The sequence below is a fragment of the Durio zibethinus genome, chromosome 2 (assembly GCF_047325235.1).
Source record: "Durio zibethinus cultivar Kanyao isolate XHJ-2024 chromosome 2, ASM4732523v1, whole genome shotgun sequence".
Taxonomy (NCBI): domain Eukaryota; kingdom Viridiplantae; phylum Streptophyta; class Magnoliopsida; order Malvales; family Malvaceae; genus Durio; species Durio zibethinus.
Genome location: NC_143163.1, coordinates 191519 through 210223, shown reverse-complemented (window position 1 = coordinate 210223; position 18705 = coordinate 191519). Strand labels below are relative to the sequence as shown.

Below are 18705 nucleotides of genomic sequence, written 5' to 3'. Positions count from 1 at the left end.
CTTACAAGAGAATACGTGATTGGAGAAAACTTTAGAAATTTTAGCTTATTCCTTCTAACAGAAGGAGCTTACAATTTATACAAGAAAAAAGTAAAGAAATAATGACCTAATAGGACGAAGTCATGATCTTACAAGTGATTTGACATAAAATTACTTTAATAAAGTTACTTTTAAAAAATAGATATTTACTTTTCTAAAACTACTTTAAACAAGTAAAGATGACTTATCAACAACATAAAGTATACTTGACATAAAGTAGATTAGACATAAATAGACTTGAAGGCTAGTGAGGCATTAACATCAACTTTTAGAATCTTCTGGAAAGCATCATCTAGAAATTATCATTACACATAATTATACATGATTAGATTGAAATAGAGAATATCTTCTGGAGCATCATGAGTGAATTTTTGATTGGATCATTATCATTTGTGAGAACTATGAGTGTGTTACGAAGAGAAGTTGAGGTGAGAGTTGTCTATTCCTGGAGAAATCATAGCCTATGTTTTCTAACCATTGATTTAGGTTAAAATCTTCATATAGGTCCTGTGAATCTTACCATTCCATTTCTTTAAGAATTTCAGGAGGCTTCCAATAAGGATTCCAATCAATTAGGCCAATATGGTCAAGTTCATATCTTATGGTTTCATGAAGAGGTTTTATCCACACACCATAAAATCTGATCTTATAAATCTTTTTATCAATCTTGAGCTAATAATTGTATTATGAATGATAGTTTTCTCATGAAACATCATCTTAGAGCTTTGGTCATTTTACTTGAAAATTTTGTGATTCATTTTACAAATCTGTCTTTGAAATTCAATATATTTAACAAGGTGATCAAAAAATGATTTTGACAATGAATAACCTTGTGAGCTATAAATTATCGCATAAGAGAAGTACTAGGGTTTATTTTCCAAATAACTACATTATTTGTGAAAAATCAAAATAATGTGAGGATTAAGAAAAAGTTTTGTGTATCTCTCATAGGTTTTTATCCATTTAATCCAAATTGGAAGGGGTCTGAACCATTGGAAGAAAATCTTAAGATGCTAATGACTGTAGTCCATTTAGTGTCTTGTAGGGTTGATGGTTGACTGCTGAAAAAGGTGAAAGAGTGTTTTGAGCTATAAAAGTGAGAATTTTACAGCAATGTAGTAAAAGTGACAAAGGTACCACATGAAACAAACTATTTTTTTGGGAACCAAAATGGGTCAAGGAATCTGAAAGGATGGATCAAAGGGTATTCATAATGTATATCAAGAGATTGGATATAAACATTTCTAAATTTTTTGAGCATTTTAGATTGATATTTGAGCTGGAGGTGTAGGGCTCTTTGGTTTAAGGATTCAGTAGTAATAAGTCTTGATAACTCTAGAGGAAGACTTTTCACTAGGAGATTAAAAAGTCATTAAGTAAGTCAAATTCATCATCAATGTGAGGTTTTTGAAAAAAAAAAAAAGAAATTTATGGAAGATGAAGCTTGTAAAGAATAATGTGTCGGGTTCATCATGAAAATGATTGAAATAATTTATAAGGAGTTCGAAGGAAGTTTGGGAGGATGTCTGGTTAGCATGTTTGAGGGGTTATTATCTCTATCTTTTATATGTGCTGTGGTGAATGAATATTATGAGAATCACTGAGAAAGTCTGAGTAATTATGCATTTGACATCTGTTTTTTTTTTAAATTAAGCATTTGATCGAAAGCTGACATATCCAATTTCACAAAAAAATGGTATCCAATAAGGTAAAATTCAAATATTTGAATTTCACACTTTACAGCTAATTTTTTTTAATGTAAAATGATAATGAAAATTTGAATATTTGAATCTATCAATTTTATAATCACATATTTGTCTGCTTACATCTTTTTTTTCTAAAAAGATTGTTCACCAAAATTATTTACTTGCATCTATCTGTAGTATCTTTTTTTTTTCATCTAAAGGAATCTTTAAAGTTGAAAATAACTGCACTTTTATCTTTAACGTCTAAACTACTTTTGTCTACTTCTGGGACCACGTGAGGGATTTTTTCCTTAATATTTATCTAAAAAGATGAGTTAATTGTGCAAGATCTAAGAAGAATTTACTCATATAATTTACTACATCGAAAAATTATTGTACTTACTTCTTGAAAAGATTTTTATCAAAAAAATCTGTAAATGTCTTAGCAATGTGAGGCTGAGCTATGTACTATCCATATTTCAAATACATGACTAAAAAATCATTTTTTGAAGTGCCAATGATCATCTTTTTCTCTGAGAGCATTATCACATACTGTTGAATAATTTGCTAGAACTTATCCAATAACTATGTACAAAATATGATATCTGAAGAGAATAGTAAAATATTATTAATGTAAATAAATGTATTATCAATAATGAAAGTAAATATCTTCGTCATTGCTTTTTGAAAGAGTGAAGGAGTAACATTTAATCTAAAAGATATAACTATCCACTGAAAGTGGTGTTGGAGGATTCAAAATACCATTTTATATCTGTCTTATGAATGTATTCTTAATTACCAAAATCTTGCTTTTAGGTCAAACTTGGAGAAGACTTTTGCCTGAGAAAGGTTTGCAAACATAATTTTTCTATCTGAAAAAAAAAACTTATTATCTGTAAGAAAAATGTTAAGACGTTTATAATTAATTACCAATCTTAATTTTTCATGAACTTGTTCTGAACGTTTATTGACATAAAACGTTTCACATGCCCATGGAGAAGAGGTTGGCTCAATTAATCCTTGAGCATAGAAAAAAGAACATTTTTAGGTTGCTAGCTTGAAGTGATTTATGTTCATGCCTAAATGACTAGCTTTTGTAGGATTGACATTTTCATCTTTTTTGAAAGGAAGGATAATGAAAAATTAAGGATATTTTCAAATAGGGTGGTTTTATTTTTGAAAGAATTCTAAATGATTTTTTGCATAGAAAAAGTGAGTGAATTTTTATTTAAACTCTTAGAAGATATCTGGTTAAATGGTTAAGGTAAAGAGGTTAGAAAGGTTTTTTCAAAGTTTGAAATAACTTTCAAACTTTATACCTTTTTCACTAAGTTTTAAACCTAGTATATTGGTTATGACATCAAAACCAATAATAAGGTCTTTTTAAAGAAGTGGAGATCTTAAAATCTTTTGCGTTATTTGACAACCTGAAAAAATATAAAGGGTAACAACGTTGCTGATAAAGTCTATAGAAAATACATTCTTATCAGTGATTTTGAAGAAGGTTTTTTTATTTTTTCTAAAGGTGTTTGGGTAAGATAATGAAATTTGTTATGATTTGGGCTGCACCAATATGAAAGAATGCAGTAACTATTATAAGAGGAGAGTGTTTGTGAGTAAAAATCTAAACTGGGGCTAGAGGTAATTTTAGAGGTTGGAGGATTTAGATTTTTTGAAGTTTTTAAATTGACATGTATTTGTAGCATTGATCATATATAAATTCATCTGAGTCTAAATCTAAACTATCATCATCAAACTGTTTGATTATAAATAGTAATCTTTCATTTTGTTCATCATCAAAAGAGAAGATTGATTCAAGTTCATCATCAGAAAGATTAATACCAAAGATATTAGCAATATCTTGGATCATTTTGACTGATCTTTTGTTTGACTTTGGGCAATTATTTACAAAATATCCTAATTTTTCATAGAGAAAATATTTTTTACTTTTGATCTTTGGGTCTTTCTTCTTTCTTATAAACTTGAATCTTTGGAATCTTTTAGGCTTTGTTGATTTTCTAAACAGTTTCTTAAATCTGGAAAAAATATGAGTTTCTGGGAAGTCTAAATATTCTGAAGTGTTTTTTTTTTTTTAATGGTTGCAAAGATATGTGGAGTTCTTGGAAGAACATTTGATTTAGAGTCAAGAAAAAAAGTAGGAGCATGGTTTCTTTAACTTTTTGGAGTTGTTTACCAAGTTTTTATTGTATCTGTGCTCTTTGCAAATCTTGTGAATTGCTTTTAACATCATTTTATACATATCTCTAAGGTTCATGATTCTAACATCAAGAGATTTGAGGTTCAACTGTGCTCTTATTTGCTATGCAAGTTCTTCTGAAACAGAGTTGAAAAAAGCTTGCTTCAGGTTGACATCATCAAATCCACCAAGTATGTAAAAATATTAGGAAAAATGCTAATAGTGTCTGTCAAGATCTTTTGGATGAAGGGAACAACATTTTAACTTGAAAAATTGTTCTTTGATCTTTTTCAATCTATGAGTTTCTTAGTCATAAAATATTACTGAAAACTAAAATACAGCTTTTGCGATGGTTGGGCATTGAAGAAATTATAGTTATCTGTATTCACCAATATTGTCCTAAAAGTGTTTCAAAGTTCCAACTAATCTGAAAACAAATTTGATCAAGACTATGTTCATCGTAACATTAGGATTGGAGTTCAGTTCAACTAATCCCCATGCTAAGAATTCTTGGAACCTTAAGGGCCATTTGAAGGAAGAATATCATTAATTGTAAAGACTGAGAACTTTGATGTGGAGGGAGAAACATGTGTTAGTTGTGAAGGAGAGTGTTGTTCAGTGTCCATTACATTAGGGTTGTGTACTTCTAGGTTTTCTTTTGGAATTTCAACTGTTGGTTCTGTCATGAAGATCTGAGGAAGTTCTGACTCATTTGAATCATTAGTATCATCTGTAATAGCTGACTTAATAGTCTCCATCTGAGATTTTTTTTCAAAAGTAGAGGAAAAATATTTTTAAGGGAAAATGAAGGGAGATTTTCTTGTGCCATCTAGTGAATCATTTCTGGAAGGGTTTGTGTAAGAAAAATCATAAGTTGTATATGTTTTTGGTTTGTGTGAGGTGGAAGGTTTTGAGGTGTAGAACTTGAGCTTGATTTTGATTTTGGAGGTTGAATAAGTGGTTGTTCTATAACTCTTTTGAGTTTTGGATCAACTGATTGTTTTTTTTAGAGTCTGAATTTATTTTTCAGTTGTTCCAAAGAAAGATTGTTCTGGTTGGTTTGAGATATAAGTGAAGTATTGTTTTGGTTAGGAAGATATTGGTGTGGATGTAAGGGGAGGTTTATACTGAAATGGTGTGAAGAAAGGTTTTGATGGTAAGGTTGAAAGATTGTATGGTTTGTAAAAAGAAGTAGTGTCGGCTTGATGAGGGGTGTCATGCATGCCGGTGTTGAGTGGAGTGAAGATATTGTAGCTGGAGGCTATTTTTTGTTGTTATTGTTTCTGCCTGATTCTGAAGATTTGCAAATTAAATCTTGAGAATTTTCATCTCTTTCTCCTTTTCAGTGAAAGCATAAGTGAATTCAATGTTAGTTTCAACCATGTATCTGAGTTCTTGATCTAAAGTTATTATTCTTGATTGAATTACAAGAAAATATTTTAAAGATTGACAAGGCTTTGATTAAAGTGATGACTGATTTGGTTTAACTTGTGTTCAATTCTGTGTAAATATATTTTTTGTTGGAAAGAATTTTTAGTCTGTCAATTTAAAACTGTTTTAGTATAAAAAACACTTTTCTTATTCTCATATTCATCTTTGGTAATGAGATTTAGGATTTTTGGAATGAGTTTGTATTGGCCTTTTTTAAATTATTGGAAAGGAGAGAAATCTGATCCTAGGTAATTTGGTTATATCATAGATATTTGAGGTAAGGCTTTGATAAAATTTGATTTTTTAGTAGCTTGAATTTTACAGGTTTGAAGAAGTTTTTTTTTTTTTTTTTAAATAGATGACATAATAATCAAATTTTCTTAAAGATTTACCAACGAAATCAATTTAGGATCTCCATTCTCGTATCTTTCTCTGAGTTCTTGCTGGGAGTATTTTTTCTTCTTTTGCTTCTTTGAAATATCATCTTCGTCAGGGAACAAACTGTTCACAAATTAGTTGAAATACTTTTTTATTGGATTGGAAGAAGAAAAGTATTTTTATTTTAGAGTTAGGCCAGGGCCATTGCAGCTGTGGAAAGTAGATCAACATGAATAAGCGACGGCCACTGCTTGTTAATCAGTTTCTGCCAAACCCTATAACACAAATTAAAGCATCTTCTTCTTTCTTTCTAACATAGTGTGATTTTAGTTTCTCTGCACAAAAACATGCCACAAGGTTCCCAAATTTTTTCTTAAGTGTCTCTCTTTTGATTAAACTGTTTAAAAGCATAATAACAGTGATACTAAGAAGAGTTAGCATTTTTATTTGACTGTGATGTAGCAGACCCCCCTGGGTTGTACTACGATGCTGAGAAGAACAGGTACTTCCCCATCAAACCTCGGATTCCTGGCTCTTCTTCCCTCTCCCATGCTTCACAATCCCAAAACAACCACCCACTTTCAAACTCCGTCCAGGTAACCCATTCCTGTTCTTCTTCATAATTATCATCAATAATCACGCTTCTCCACCAAAGGGGTTTGGTTTTTCCTTTTTATGATTCACATGACATAGTTTTGTTTGAAACTCGTAAAAATAATAATTCAAGTAGGTTCAATTGAATTCATTCTTTGTGTTTACTATCTATATATACATCAGGTTCTCTATCCAATCTGTTTAGACTTTTTGAGTTTTTAATTTGGAACACTTTTCATCTAATAATCATAATAATAATCCTTCCTCAATTTTCACTGTTTTTCACCACTAAGTTTTTAAACTCTATTAGACACATACATACAGCTCCATGTTTTTCCTACGTTAAACTTTTTTTTTTTTTTTGCAGGCAACAAAGTTATGTCCACAAACCAGGGCTCCCACCTCTAGGCTACTTCATCTTAGAGAGTTGAACGGCGATGCTTTTAATTATGGTCGAGGGAGGCTTAGCTTTCAGGAGGAATTCCACAAGTTACATGCTTCTAAACCTGCGGTAATTTACAAGTTGCCCAATTCATTTTCTTATTATCTAAAATTTACGAATTATTCATGTTAAACTGCAGTTTTTTTTTTTTGCTATTAAGAGTTAGTTTTAGTTTATCTTGCGGATAGATCAAACCATTTCTCCTTTTTCCTTTGTGATCCTTGAGAATATTTAGGGAGGAAACTAGAGTTATACTCTTTTATATGAATTTATGTTGTCTGTAATAGGGTTTTTTCTTTTTGGCGGCATTAAGTCATTATTTAACATCTTAGAGCATTATTCAGAATTCTGCATCCCAAAAATTTCTTACTAAGAATCACATAGTTTTCATAATCTTATTTTACAATTTTCTAGATTTATTTCAGGTTTGGAGCTATGGGACAAGCACAAATTTATTAAGAGTTAATATAAGTGATAGCTCGTTGGAACAGACACAAATTGGTGTACAGACACTAGAGGGTCAAATGGAAACTGATGTTCTGCTAGTAGGCAGTATAGATGGCTCCTTGAGGTATAAACAGAGTTGTAAATAGACATTGATGTAGCGGCATTCTCTTCCAAATACAAGATGCCTCCAAAATATTTTTCTAAGGTTCTACTATAAATTCTACTATTGTAGATGGGCTTACAATAAATTAACACATAGGGTGTGAGTTGTTTGCATTTATATGCCTTTATCACATTTACTGGTGGCAAAATGCAATTTGCTGAACTGTCATTGGTTACCGTGTTTTGTGCGATGACCTCTTATTTTGAATGGTGGTGTCATATCATCTGGTGATAATAAACCCTGGAAGGACTGGACGGTTGGTTTATCTAAACATGTCATTGTTCTTGCAAATTACAATGAAGTGTTGTAAAACTATGAGGAACTCAATGCATAGCATGGTCTTCCTATTGGTGCTACCATATAAATTAGGTCTCCTTTTGAATTTCGTTGCGACATTGGAACCTCTACATAACTTTAACACCTTGTCTTCCTCATGATGAATTGTTGTTCTTCTTGGTGTTACCATCTAAATATTATGTATCCCTCCCATTATTGCATTGGAGCTTTTACATGTTTGTGTTGCATTCTTTATCACATGTGGTGCATTCTCCTACTACTGCAACATACACACACATGCACTCATTATTTCTCACTTCCATTTTTCCATTCAAGTTTATGTTACACTGTATTTTCAAGCTTTATATTTGTCTCATCAATTTGTTATTATCTTCTAGCTGTTGTTATGGCATAAGCGTAGCTTCTTTCAATGGCATTGCAAAGCAACTTATATATCATCCTTTTCTTTTTTGAAATTTTCTATCAGTGCTGTGGTACTTCATAACATTTGGATAACGTTTAGCTATTGCTTTTGAAATTCGGTGTCTTGCAGTTTCTTAACGGTTGGAAAGCTTGGACAGCCTTTTGATTATGGGGTAAGATACATTCCGGATCATGTTTGGCCTTCCACCAAGGTGGAAGCAGAGAATAATGAACCACCTCAATATGTGTGGTGGCCCACATGTGTTTCATTTCATATGTCATCAAGAATCTCTTGTATAAGATTGTGTGAAAAGCAATCTTTTTGTACAAACAATGATGATTCTAAGCTCCAACACACTGTATCCTTCAATGATTGCTTATTTTGACAAACTCTTTAACATTTGGCTTGTCTTAGAATCATTTATGTTAATGGCAACACTTAAATGTTCCTTGCATCTGAATAGGTTAAGTTATATTATTCAAATCAAAATATTGGATGGGAAAAACAAAAAAAAATTGTTTTGATTCTTGATTAGACTTTTAACTCTGGGATATGCAGACAATGATTGTGGTCCTCTAGATTTAATCTGTTCTAGAAAGGCTTTAGTCCAAACTGCATGTTAAATCTAGGAAAAGACACTTTTCCCTTCAACTGAAGAAATTAATTCCTGAAATATTCAAATCTTGGCTGTGATCCAATGCCCTAGAGTTTATCATGTTTTATGAAGCATTGACCACTGGAATCTCCCTTTGCCTAATGAATGTGCTACCTAATTCATGGTTTGTATAATTTAATATGCTGCAGTCTCCACTCCTGCCATGAACTCCTCAAATTTTTTATGTATTATCTTTGTATCTGATGAAGAGATTTGGTTTTGCACTTGCAATATCTTAACTTAAAAACAGGATAACTACACTGGGATCTGAGACTTCTTGTGGATATGTTTATATCCTTAATCTCCTGGAACCAGTAGATTTTACTTCTCGATTGGATCAAAGGTTACATGCAGTTGCTTCTTTTAATTATACCATTTGGGCTGCAGATTATAATTCTCATAAAAATCAAGCAGTGATTGGCAAGTTTTTTCTTTCCCTCTCATTTTCTTTAAGTTTTTGATATCTTTAAGTTGTGCTTAATTTAACTTTGATGTTGTCTTTCATTTCTAGCATGGAATTAGATGACTTTCCAAAATTTTCTGATATCTCAATTCCTCTATTATGCCATCGTCCTCTAGATGGAATCATTAACCTTTCATCCCTAGTCTTTAGTTTGATCAGTAATGCTAGGTCCATTGCTATCGTCTCCAGCCATGTCTTCATCAGTTTCGTTTAGAGTCATTGAAGTATATTTCCTTGTTCAGTTTAGGTTGCAATTACATGGTATTAGACATAAATTTGTCTACTTGGGCTTAGTTCCGATCATTTGGTCTAGCATTTTCTGTATTTTCTATATTTTTCTTCAATCACAAACTGCAATCATTTGGGACTTGTCGTGATAAATTATGTTGGTGTAAAATTTCTGTTGCTGTATGTTATTTGAACAATTGTCATTCCCACTCCCTAACATTATAGATAAATAAATAAGATGGGCAGTGACCTTTACCTGCTATTATCCTTCACTCTGTAATGTTCAGATACTTATATATGCTTGTTTTGATCATTATAGGAACCAATCATGGAGCTGCCTTGGTTGATGTGGAAAGAGGAATATCAACATGGGTGTGCCATAGTAAAAGTGATGTCTTGGCACAACAATTTGATCGGACTGTAAGTATTATATACTTCAATGTTATGGTCAATGATCTAAAATTCCCCTTTACTTTAATTGATGAAACTTTTAGTAATGTATCAGTTTCTGAGGGGAAAAATAAGTTCTTTAATATCGATATTAATCAATCATGCTTAATAAATTTTGTTTCACCCATTACCCGCTGGGAGCCAAATAAATTCATTTTTGGAGGCTCTCTGGACCGGCTTTCTGGACCATTTTTTTTGTCTGGTTTCAAGCTATATGTGTATATCTTATTCATAGTAACTAGTGGCTTAATGTGTTTCATAATCATATATTTATGATATATGCTCTGAGTCTTGCAATGCAGCATTGATGCTTGCAGCATACCTATATCTTGAAATTGATCCTGAATATAACTTATTTCAGGGAAATCTTGTGCTTTGTGGACTCAGAAATGGAGCAATTGTCACTGTGGATGTTCGCGAGAACCAGCAAAGCATTGCTGCTGGACATACTAGGCATCGAAATCCTTACTTTTCATCAGGCAGAAGTAATCAGAAAAAATGGTTTGAGGTATCAAGTATATTTTAGAGATATTAAATTGTAGTTTTTATGTGTGTATGTGATGAAGATGATGAATGATGGTGATTGGTAATTCTGAAACCCGGGTTGTGGTTTTAAAAGTAGATGTATCTTCAATGTAAATATTGGTCTTAGAAGTGTGGCAGCTTTGTAAGTTGACGAGCAATGAGCCATAAGGAATTTTTTTCAGAATGGAAAATCTTATTCTCTAGTTTGACACAATTCATCATATCTTATAATCTTCATTTTCTTCCTCAACCTGATGAGGATCTATGATTGAAAATTATGGATACTGCAGTTGTTTACCATGCTTATTAGTTTTTGCAGATGATCTCATATTTCCATTTTTCTGCTTGTAGTGTCAACTTGCACAATGTACTTATTACCGCCTGCTAATGTCATGGAAATATGTTGAATTTTTAACTTGGAACTTCTTCTGTTGAATCAGAGGTTAATGTATCTGGTCGTCATGTTTTACAGCTCAAAGGAAACATATCTCCTTCTCATATCATTTATATGCCATCATCTATTTCTAGGTGAGTGAGCTGTGATGTTTTTATTTAACCTGTTTCTAGTCTTCTTTCTTTGTTTTGAGTTTATTAACTCCTGCTATATTTTGTACCACAAGTTTGGTATCACTTCAATCCTATGATCAGTATTTCTTGGCAAGATCGATGGATGGTTCAGTAAGTTTCCTTTATTGCTTTAACTCTTTTACAAATTGTTGCTTTGCTGACTTCTCACCTCTACACTTAATTTTCATCCCTGTTTAATTTTATTTAATTATATTGAAGTACATAGTTGTTTCATTTGCCTTGTTTATGATAGCTGTTGTAATTTTTGTGATACTGGTTATAGATGTATTGGGGCATGTCTAGATGGATTGTCTTATGAATATTCTTTTCTTTTTAATAATTTTCTTGATAGATGAAGCTTTACGATCACCATCTAACTAAGAGAAGGGCTGTACAATCTTATGGAGGGCATGTGAATTCTCATACTCGTATACAGATTGGAGTTGACCAATCTGAGAGATTTGTTATGTCAGGTCCACAATTACCAACTGAATGAATGTCATACAATCTTTAGCAGATGTAGTGATTTGAGAGTCTGACAACATTTTCATCTTAGGTGGAGAAGACTGCTATTTACGACTCTGGAGTGTCAAGTCTGGTAAACTGCTCTTTGAGGACAAATTTTCTAATTCTGTGCCAACAACCATTTGCTGGCGAAGAGCTGAAAGTACATTCATCTTCTTCCCTACTTTTACTGGGTTATTTTCCCTCTGGGGGACCGGAATATATAATATGACTTGTTTTGTCCACTTTATAGTTTATGTTGTATAAACCTTCTTAAATACCTGCAGGAGGCATTGGAAGGGAAGCTGAAAGACAAAACCATAATTCTGGGGCATGGCTTGGATCACAAGAAGGGCTATTCTACATGCACTGGTCCTGAGTTGGAAACCATGATTATGGTGAGAGACTTGATACTCTTGAGTGGAATGCTTTCTAATGGTGCAAGGCATGGCCACTATAGGCTTTAATAGCATAGCATAGCATAACAAAACAAAATTCTACAGGATGTTTCCCAGACAATCTACTGTTAGGCATCGGAAGGGTATAAAGTAACTGTCTGCTGTGAATATTTTATCATTTTGGGGGGGTTGTATAAGGTCAAAATGTTGGGTTGGGCTCGTATGTTGTTAAGTATTACTCTCCATTATCTTAGGAATTTGGGCTTAGCGGTTTTTGAAGGTTGAAGTAGTTCTCTGCCAGTTTGTAGATATTACCACTTGGACTTGCAGTGGAGAATGCTATTCAACTGGTTTTGAGAAAGGTTTCTCTCATTTCGTTAAGCCTCTGGCTCCTCCGTGTACGCATTTTTCACCATGGTAGTGACTAGTGACTAAGGAATGAGGTTGATCGCCGCACCTACTTGTGTTGATTGAGAAATGAGAAATGAAGGCAAATATTACTAGTAAAGTAAAATGACATTTATTCATTCAGGTTACGTCGATTGTGAATTGACAAGTGCGATCTTGTGCTATCCTCCATTTTGCTCGCCTCCTTTAAATTTATAAAAAAATATATTATAAGTAAAAATGCTGTTGGCCGTCAATGGTCAATTCACATGTAGAATCTTGCCCTGTGTCCTTGGTCTGGTGCGGGTGGGCGGTCATGTTATAATGATTTTTGAATTGCAATAAATTACTTAACATGATATTTAAATTTTAAAATTTTTTAATATAATATTTAAATTATTTTAATAGTTAAATGACTGTGTATTTATGTTAATATTTAAAGTTAATCATAACAAAAATAAATATTATATTAATTAATAAATTTATATTTTAAATAATATACTAAAAATTTTTAAAATTTATATATTAAATTCAACATTATATTATAATTTGTGGTTATTCATAAAATTAAGTCTGATATAGTATTTTCTTTCAGCGCAGCATGCACGCCATGTGTGACAAATGTTGCCTTAGCTAGCCAATTGGCAAATTGATTTTTCTCTTGTTTCCGCGCACAGAGCAATGCTCACTACCATAACCTCACCTAGCTTTTCGAAAAGAAAACCTATCCTAATAAAGCAAATACTTCAATTAACCATCACTCTTAGTTTTTTCCGACAAGACAAGCACTTTTGGTTTTGTCTTTCCCTGGAATATTCAAAATCAAATTCAAAAGGGTTGGTTCTGGTTCTCAGTTTCATTAGCTACAGTATTTCCTGGTTCAGGCTAATATGGGCTGGTGATTGATACATATGGTTTAGCCATTGCTACAAAAGGGTAAAGTGATGAAATTGAAACATCTCAGTCAAAATCAAAAGCCAAAGACCAATGAATGATGCTTTGATTGCCAAAAGCGAACAGGCTCCTTGGCCTAACTCCTCGATCCTCTAAATCATAGAAAATATTTGGTGTCTTGAGTCTTGACTTAAACTACTTTTCAGAAAGTTGTTACATTAATCATAGACAGTCGTGGAACAAAATCTAATGCCCATATCTTTATCAGTCTATCATCATTCTTCAGCAGTGAGAATTGAAATTGTACAAGTTAGAACTTGACACGTGAGGATATCTTCAAATTTTTAGCAGGAAAACGAGGGTTCTATTTTTTAATTTCTGTAATCTTAAAACATTATTTATTTTTTATTTTAGAATAAATATCAAAATATATATTAACAAGCGATTAATTTAATTGATTAAAATTTATTTTTTTAATAGAATAATTTTGAATTTAAATTTTTGTTAATAATTATTTATTGAAATTATTTTAAATGTATAATTTATAATCATTTATTTTAAATTATTAGATATGATATTTAAAATATATATATATATATATATATATATAGTGTTATTTAATCGTTGATGTATTCGGCTTTTCCTTTTGTATTGCAATTTCCCTCTTGCTTGTGATCTAAGGATGCACAGGCATTTCTTTTGTTAATGGTTAAATTAGTTATTGCGGAGAAGGAAAGTGGCCCTTCAGGCCTACACAAATCACCACTGCTTTGGATGCCATTTCCAGGTCCGTGTGTCTATGCATGACTTTACAGGAGGAACGATGGGGTTTAGGCCTTTCCTTTACCTTTCATTATTTAATTAGGACAATTTATATTTTACTTTACCTTACATTAATCCAGAGCCTCTCTGTCTAAATTGAAGACAGATTTTGTAATCATTATCTCTTCTTTTCGTCACTCTTGTCTTTTTCATCTTTTTATTTGCTCCATATTTTAATCCCAAATTGCAATGCCGACCTTTTTGCATGCTTTCTGATATTTGTAGCATTTATTGTTCATTTAAGTCTTTCATAATATAATTAGCAGCTACATATATAAATCTAATCTACTATATACGTTCCTGACATATATCAGCCAAACTTTTTCTTCTTTTTTTTTTTTTCCGAATATCGAACCAAGTGAAAATAGCCATTTCTTTTATTAGCTGCATATACGCTTCCCTTTGAACTACTAATAGTAATATATAAAAAAAAAAAAAAATTAACTCATCCCTTGTCAATATTTTGAAATTTTGGAAGTTCTATATTAACTCAGTTGCAGCCCTTTTAGGGAGGGGTATGGAGCATAAACATAATCATGACTCCTGCATATATATATATATATATATATATATATATGCAGGAGTCATGATTATGTTTATGCTCCATACCCCTCCCTAAAAGGGCTGCAACTGAGTTAATATAGAACTTCCAAAATTTCAAAATATATATATATGATTAATTGTAATTGATGACTGTTTCGGGAAAAGAAAGAAAAATTATATCATCACCAAAATCTCATACACAGTAATCTTGTCGTCAAATGAGGATACATAAAGAAAATATGCATGGTGCCTTCCCTCCTTGATCTTGCACTAGGGGACTTACAAGCTAGCTGTACATATGTAACAAATTAATATAAGATGGATGGAACAAATTAAACATAGACTATTTGACAAGCAATCTACAGCTACTACAAGCCCATAATATATATATATATATATATATACACACACACTTAAATCCTTTCGCACCCACAATTTTTTGGGATCTAACTAATATGCATAACATATTAGTTAATATTCATTACAACACATTAATTAATTAGTGGAACAATATAATATGAATCAATTTTACCTATTTGAAATGGGATTTGGACCACTAGGAACTTCATGTGCACTAGCATTGAAAATGTTTTCTGATCTTCTTCGCTCTGCTGCTACTGATGCTGATGTTGTTGGAGGAAAATGAACCACGTTGCTCTTGGAACGGTTGTCGACGTTTGGCTGATCTTCTTGTAGAAAATTCCATGCTGTAGTGTTTCCTCACAGTCGACGTCCCATCCCTTGTAGTACTAGTGTTGTTATGTGGGAAGTTACTGGACTGAACCGTAATAACAAGAAGGACGAAGAGAGTGATGCAAGTGGCCGTATAATTAGGAAGTTACATGAGTACCAGCCACGCAAAATGAAGAATTATATATATATATATAGGGTTGTGGGCATGTAGGTGAGCCAAGGTTAGCTTAGTTACCTGCTGCAACTGCTATGTTGAGAGAGATAAGCTCAAGTTTGCATATAGAGTTGATGAGTTTTGATGATGAGGGAGGATTCCTTATTGATCTTAAATAGTACATACTAATTTCGAGGGGAAAGAGAAAGAGAGAGAGTTGAAACTTGAAAGACCAAAAAGAGTAAAGCAAAGGTTCGTGAAACACACGCCTACGGCAGATAGAACTCCCAAGAGACAACAAGAAGCATAATTAAGAGACTCTTGTAATTACTTGTTTCTTCATATTCTGGCCAAAGAGCCCAAAACACAAGATTAATCCCAAATAATTAAAAAAAATTTTCTCCAATACATATTATGTAGATAGATTAGGTCGTCTGCTTGTAAATTTAATTGATGAATCTAAAAGATCAAACTATAAAATTACCGATCTATATAATTCTATATATAATGATAATTGATACACTTTCAATTATTATTTAATTTTGTTGATCTATATTCTTGTTTAATTCTTTTTTTTTTTAAATGCCAAGCTTAGGTCACAATATATACTCATAACTTCCCTATTACAAATTATTATTATTATTTTTGGTCAGAATTATTGCTAATTAATTAACATGTGGGTTTTATTTTTTGAATTCATGTTGATGTTATCTCTAATTAAACTTTAATTTTAGAAAGACCTAGAGAGGCCAAATTTGTCAAGTTTTTGTTAATTAAATAGTATTCCAATAAAAATAAAATTGAAAGGACTGTTATATACATACTGTTTACAAATAAATATTCTTTATGATTAAAAGATATTTTGAAATTTTACGCAATTTGCTTAAGTTACATTTCCCAATTGAAAAACTAAATAGATAGATTATAAAATTTATTAAATAAATAAAGTATACAAAATTTTAAATAATTTGCATAAGTTTTATTATTTTTTTAAAAATTACAAATATAAAAGAAGTTACAATGACAATCAGTTATTACATCTATATATAATATATTACTGAATAATCAACTAACAAATTAAATATAATTAGATAATCAAAATCATACACAGTAGAACGTGAATCTAAAACCTTAGGATTCTTGGCATAAATTTCATTACTTAATGTAAATATATAAAAATTTTATATTAAAAATAAAATAAATTTGATTAATTATTCAAATATTAAATTTCACGCACTTAAAAAGAAATTTACTCACAATCGCTTATCAGGATATAACTTCTATGTCTTTCACAGGTTTTAATTTATTTAGGTAAGGTTTTTGTTTTGTCCACATAAAGGTTGTGAAAAGTCTAAATTAATTAATTCAAGATCTAACAACGGAAAAGAAAAAAAATATATGTAGGACTTATGGAGTTAATGGGAATTAAATTCATAAATGTTTCATGCAGGGATAGCCATAAATACGAAAAGTGACACAACACAAAAATATATTCATGAGCTTAATTGAAGCGTACAGTAATTTCCACGTTAATTACTGTCAAAACAAGAGAGCGAGCAAATATGTAGTTATTGTTTTACTACCAAAATATAGATAAATAAAAAAGAGTTTATATTTTAATGCATTGATAATGTATAAAATTTTATACATTATCATTAAATTACATATTATCACATTATTAATTAATGACCAAATTATAAAAAATTAAAAATTAAATAATAAAAGCTTACTTCAGTTTATTTTTTAAAAAAATGAAATCAATTAGAGTTGACAAAATTGCAGTTGGTTCGAATTTCGCCTTCATTCTGACCAGTGGGGACTTGAATGTTTCCAAGCTTGAGCATGGAGACCGAAAACTGGTGTCTGAAAATAGAGGGGCTTTGAATTAATGTGTTAACAATAGGTCTAGTCCTTGAGTCGGAATATAGAATTTGATCCGTGGATAAGAGTCCCATCTTGTTCTGAAGATTTGCATAAAATTGGGAATCAAAAGTGGATGGGGTGGTAGCATCAAGATCAACATACTGATCTGATACACATTTGCATTTTCTTTGCAAGAAGTCCAAATAGTGATCATCAATAGGTGGATTAGGCATGCCAGTTCCATTCAAGCCATAGACCCGATGTTGAATTGCACCACACGATGTCCTTCCAATGGTATGTGCTCCTGGACATACGGATAATTATAATTAGTAAGAAAGGAGCCCAATTATATATTTGATTTATATATATATATATATATATATATCAAAAGATTAATTAATGCTGCATCATCATTATCATCGTCATCTTTACTAATTAATTAATTGATTAAACGAAAATGCATCTTGACGTACGTAGCTAGGCTAATAAATAAGAGAAGAGAAGATTTGAGTTCTGAGAACAAGTACCTGAGAGAACAACCAAGTCAATAACATTTAGACCCCGAGACTGGAAAAACTGAAGCAGAGTGGTAATGGTTTCTCTACCACTAGGCACCATGTCAGCATCTTTTGCATTTGAAATTCGGGAATCTTTCCTGCCATAGGGAACCATCCAGTATGGACCTCCCAGTGAGACAGTGGCATCCCTGGTGGCGGCCGTCAGAATGTCTGCGCAAGAAACTGTTGCTGGGCACAATTTCTCCACCTCCGCCTTGATGTCGTCTATCACTTGAAACCCTCTCAATGTTTTGCTGGCCTCCGCTGTCCTCTCACTTCCCTCGTAGTTTAAAAGAATGGAAGCATCGCATCCCTGAATCGCAATTCACATTAATAATTCCATCCATCCTCAACCTCAGCTAAGGTATACATGAGCATGAATGACACATTTATGGCATTAATGTATGCATTGAAGGTGGCAGTGTCTCCAAATTAATCAAGCATGAAAAATTACAAGATTTAAATATTACCGTGACAGCGCAGTCATGAAAATGCAACCTCAAGAGACTGGCGGCAAGACTGTGATCCTTTGCAATCCATTCTTTCACTTTTCTACTGATAATTTCTTCAAGCATTGGGCATCTCTGGTGGTAGTAGGTGAAGGATAGGAGATTATCAAAAGGGGATGTCTCTGGCAATGTGGAAAATTTTGGAGAAGAGTCTTGTTCACCACTGCCAGAGGCTGCAGATACAATTAACACAAGTAGTGTGAGGAGGTAGAAACAGGGAAGGGAGGACTTCATTGTTTAATTTCTAAGGCCCAAATTTTAAGAAAAATTCGGATTTTCTGTTCTTCTTGATGATGATGGATGAATGGTTTCTTGAGTAACGTTCTTACCAATTGCGTGTATATATATATATACATCTCTCTATTAGTAGTAATTGATGAATAAGATAATTTGGTTAGCATACCTCAATTAATAAAT

General features: G+C 32.1%; 2 protein-coding genes across 2 annotated transcripts; one reads left to right on the top strand and one right to left on the bottom strand.

Annotated features, from left to right (window-relative positions):
* Positions 1–5734: 5734 nt before the first annotated feature.
* On the top strand, positions 5735–11989 carry LOC111308499 (uncharacterized). The gene is made up of 13 exons (XM_022906831.2): positions 5735–6087; positions 6196–6326; positions 6692–6835; positions 7192–7337; positions 8206–8436; positions 8982–9151; positions 9742–9842; positions 10234–10380; positions 10870–10925; positions 11018–11075; positions 11317–11437; positions 11521–11631; positions 11756–11989. The coding sequence occupies exons 1-13, from the start codon at positions 6078–6080 to the stop codon at positions 11845–11847; spliced, it is 1518 nt and encodes a 505-aa protein (XP_022762566.1). The 5' UTR covers positions 5735–6077; the 3' UTR covers positions 11848–11989.
* A 4931-nt stretch (positions 11990–16920) lies between these two features.
* Positions 16921–18522, bottom strand: LOC111308483 (Peroxidase superfamily protein). The gene is made up of 3 exons (XM_022906812.2): positions 18250–18522; positions 17750–18092; positions 16921–17526 (listed from the first exon to the last, which is right to left on the bottom strand). Exons 1-3 carry the CDS (start codon positions 18520–18522, stop codon positions 17117–17119), a joined length of 1026 nt encoding a protein of 341 aa, XP_022762547.2. The 3' UTR covers positions 16921–17116.
* Between the last annotated feature and the right edge of the window lie 183 nt (positions 18523–18705).